This window comes from Dendroctonus ponderosae, unplaced genomic scaffold, assembly GCF_020466585.1.
Source record: "Dendroctonus ponderosae isolate FM_Combo_2020 unplaced genomic scaffold, Dpon_F_20191213v2 Dpon_F_20191213_3, whole genome shotgun sequence".
Taxonomy (NCBI): Eukaryota; Metazoa; Arthropoda; class Insecta; order Coleoptera; family Curculionidae; genus Dendroctonus; species Dendroctonus ponderosae.
Window position 1 is genome coordinate 12,757,872 of NW_026018508.1, and position 3,655 is coordinate 12,761,526.

The 3,655-nt window shown below is 41.0% G+C and overlaps 1 protein-coding gene across 2 annotated transcripts in view; it reads left to right on the forward strand.

The window, feature by feature from the left end:
- The window catches only part of LOC109537482, a 6,866-nt gene extending 4,713 nt beyond the window's left edge, over positions 1 to 2,153 (forward strand). For both annotated transcript variants that reach the window (XM_019904251.2, XM_019904250.2), the window contains exons 3-4: positions 290 to 560; positions 613 to 2,153. In XM_019904251.2, the coding sequence (XP_019759810.1) occupies positions 290 to 560; positions 613 to 2,128 (1,787 nt within the window). In that variant the 3' untranslated portion in view covers positions 2,129 to 2,153. The remainder of the gene's footprint in view (positions 1 to 289; positions 561 to 612) is intronic.
- The last annotated feature ends 1,502 nt before the right edge of the window (positions 2,154 to 3,655 follow it).

Consider the following 3,655-nt stretch of genomic DNA (forward strand, 5'->3'; position numbering starts at 1 on the left):
ACTAAGAGAAAAATTTAATTAAAAATCGAATTCAAAGTTTATTTGTGCGTCCCAAGCCTCAGGCGCGAAGATGCCGGAGTGGGAGTCGCCGTTACCGATAAAAATCTGTTCACGCTCCCATAAAAAGTTATCACTTCAAAAAAACAACACTTGCAGTTCGAAACAAGCATTTTAAGACATGTTTCCACATGACATCCTTTCGTATTGAATTTGTGTCTGGAATGAATGAAACAACAGCAATCTTGAAAAACGAAAGTAATTTAAGTATAAAATCTGTTTTTTTTTTCAGGCGGACTTGCATTACAGAGAAAATTACTCATAAACACCACGCACTGTAAAATACCAGATCTAGAACCCTTCAACAATGACGTGCTGGCTTTCGTAACGAGAGAACCATACGAACCATGCTCCGATAAGCCACTGTTGACGTACACTGAAAGAACTACCGATGGTGGAGTGAAAATAAAAGTGAACCAATCCGCCATTGGTTTTTACAGCAGTTTCCCGGTAAAATGTTGCTACTCGCGCGTGCTAAGGCGGGATGGGGACTCCAGTGTGACGTAAGACAGTTTCTCATGCGCACCAATCAGGTAGTTAATTTGAGCATTTCAGGCACAGCGAATGCGAAGACTTCCAACTGGAAGCGACGCTCACGGTTCCAAGCATTCGAGTGACTTGCCGCACAATTTTTGGAGTGGTTTACCAAAATGTCCATGCTGTGATAATTGCCAAAGACTTGGCAAGAGATTTTCCGCAAACCACCGAGAAAAAATGGAAAGTCGTGCTGTTGGGTTTTGACAGCATTTCCAGGCTGAACCTGCAACGTTCAATGCCTCGAGTTTTCGCCCATTTAGAAAGGAATTTTATCGGTTTGAAGGGATTCAACAAAATTGAGGACAACACGTTTCCCAACCTCATGGCCACCTTAACTGGCCGGAGTATGCACACTTTGGAGCCGGACTGCACACGGAACGCGTCCTTCGATAAATGTGATATTATTTGGAGAGACTTCAGCGACAACGGATTCCTCACCGCCTATGGAGAGGATGAGCCATACCTCAACACCTTTAACTTCTGCAAAAAAGGATTTTTGCGCCCGCCCACCACTGTGTATTTGCGGCCGTACTTTATCTCCGCATACCTGCTGCCAATGATTTACAAGCACACCATGGGCGTGTGTACGGGGCCGGAAAACACTGCGGCCCGCATGTTCAATGCGGCCATCGACATGCTCTCTACATTCAAGGATCGTAACTTGTTCCTCGTTTATTGGCTGAACAGCTTCAGTCACGACAACGTGAACTTTCCCTCCACCATGGATGGAAAAGTGCTGGAATTCCTGCACCATCCCACCATCACGGAGGCGATCGAGGATTCGATTTTCTTTATTTTCAGCGACCACGGGTTTCGCTTCGGGGATATTCGATTTACGTATTCCGGCTGGTTGGAAGAACGCCTGCCCTTTCTCTACGTCAATTTTCCCAAGCTTTTCAAGCGCGACTATCCAGAGTTGGTGGCGAATTTCCAATTCAATGCACAGCATCGTCTGATCACTCCCTATGACTTTCACATGACTCTTCAGAATCTTTTAAAGCTCTCCAATAGTAGTTTTAGCGTTAAGCCTAGTCTAGGATGCCCCAAGTGCAAATCACTGTTCGAGTTGGTCGACAAAGAGCGAACCTGTGAAGATGCAGGTATTCCTCAGCATTGGTGCACCTGCCAGGGTTATTCCCGGTTATCCCCCCAAAGCCCCGAGGCGGTCAAAGTGGGGTACTTTGTGATCGAAGAAGTCAACCGGTTGATCAGCGGGTTTAGCGAAGCACACAAGTGTGCGACGTACGAACTGAACGCTGTTGAAACTGTTGGCCGCTCTGATTCTGTGGAAGGAACCGACTTCAAAGGATACTTGATATTAGTGCGGAGTTATCCTTATGCGATGTTTGAGGCCACGGTAGCCAGGAAAGGCGGAGGCTTCGAGCTTTTAGGGCAAATTAGCCGACTGAACCGATATGGGGCCTACAGCAGCTGCATTGATCACGACGTGCTGAGGAAGTACTGCTTTTGCGACCAATGGTCAACGAAAGTCTTCAGCCGCATTTGCTACTTGTTTAAGTGCCCGATTCTTTGAAAATATACTCACGTTGTTATTCACGCTCAAGAACCATTATTTGGTGTATTTTGTAAAAAGGCAAAAACTTAGCTATTCACATCCTAATACCATTCGATAGGTAATTAAAAATTGCATTTCCTGGTAAGCTAAAAAATATGGGGTTGTATTTAAATTAATCAACTTATAGCCACTTAAAGTTCTTATTTGATTAGTTTAAATTTGTGGACACCCTGTATAACACGGTAAGTTTATTATCATTGGGATATAAAATATGATTTCTTGTTACACTACACTACGAATTACGTTTACATAACTTAAATAATTCTAAAGTATTTCACACATGAAAATAATATTAGATTTTGATAAAATTCGAATTATTTAAAAAGCCTTTAGATTTAGACATCATAAATCTTATTAAAACAAACACTTATTTTGCTCAGAGAATCCAAAAATGCAATAATATACAGGACATTCCATTTAAAATACTTTTAGGGCTTTTGGGACACACTGTACATTACAAAAATATTTTTAAAATGTGCACAAAACAAACGGGCTATCCGCAAACGTCCGTGCCGTATAGCGTGAATAACCCTGTATGTATAATAAGTGCATGCGTGTACTTATACAATTTTCGAACTTTGTGGCTCTAATTAAATTGGCTTTATTTTTCTATATGGTGAGTTTTTCATTGAAACGTAACAAATGGACGTTGAATCGAGTGTGCTGACACCCGAATAAGAGCGCGCCACTTCAAAAAGACGATTTGCGAGATTACCATCCGGTATTTACAGCCATTCATACGTTGTTAGTAGAGTAAGTGTCTAACCGGTTAATTTTTCTATACGGATGTGTACGCCATAAAACGAGCTTTTTGTACAGTTGGCGACACATAAAAGTAGACGACTCCTAAAGACGATTTTTCGCGATTTTGGTAAATCAGGTTTCGCGAAATACGTCAAGCACCTGTATCTACGATTTTGCACAAACTTGCTTTAATTTGACAATTTTAATTAATCTTTTTATAAATCGCGCTATTCGGTTTTCCAAGTCTCCAAGTTCCAGCTACTGTTTTATTCGAGTTTTTTCAAATAATTTTGAATGTATCATTTTGATAACTGGAAAATTTTTTGTCAGTATTCTGTCATTTACACAAAGGTAGATCGACGTAGAAAATTAGATTTACACAACTATTTAATCATCTATTTTTATGTGACGCCGACTGTACAAGCAGTGAATTTGTAAAATGACAAGAATTTGTGTCAGTGTCAGTTTATAGTTGCCATGGAGGTCGAAATCAGGGGCGGGTCCAGCTTTAAATTCAGGGGGGGTTATGTAGAAAAAATACAGTCTTCTGTTGTTAAGGAAATTAAAAAAATATCGTCGTTTTCTGCAAGGGTGGCGTAAGATTATTGCGAAATTTTATGTTTTCCGTCCCGTTTTGCATGTTTCTCGGAAGCAAAATCAGCAAGAACGCTCGTTTTTACATCATTCCAAAGAGAACTAAATGGCCTTTTTAGAAAGTGAACCATCGATAAGGAAATGTTG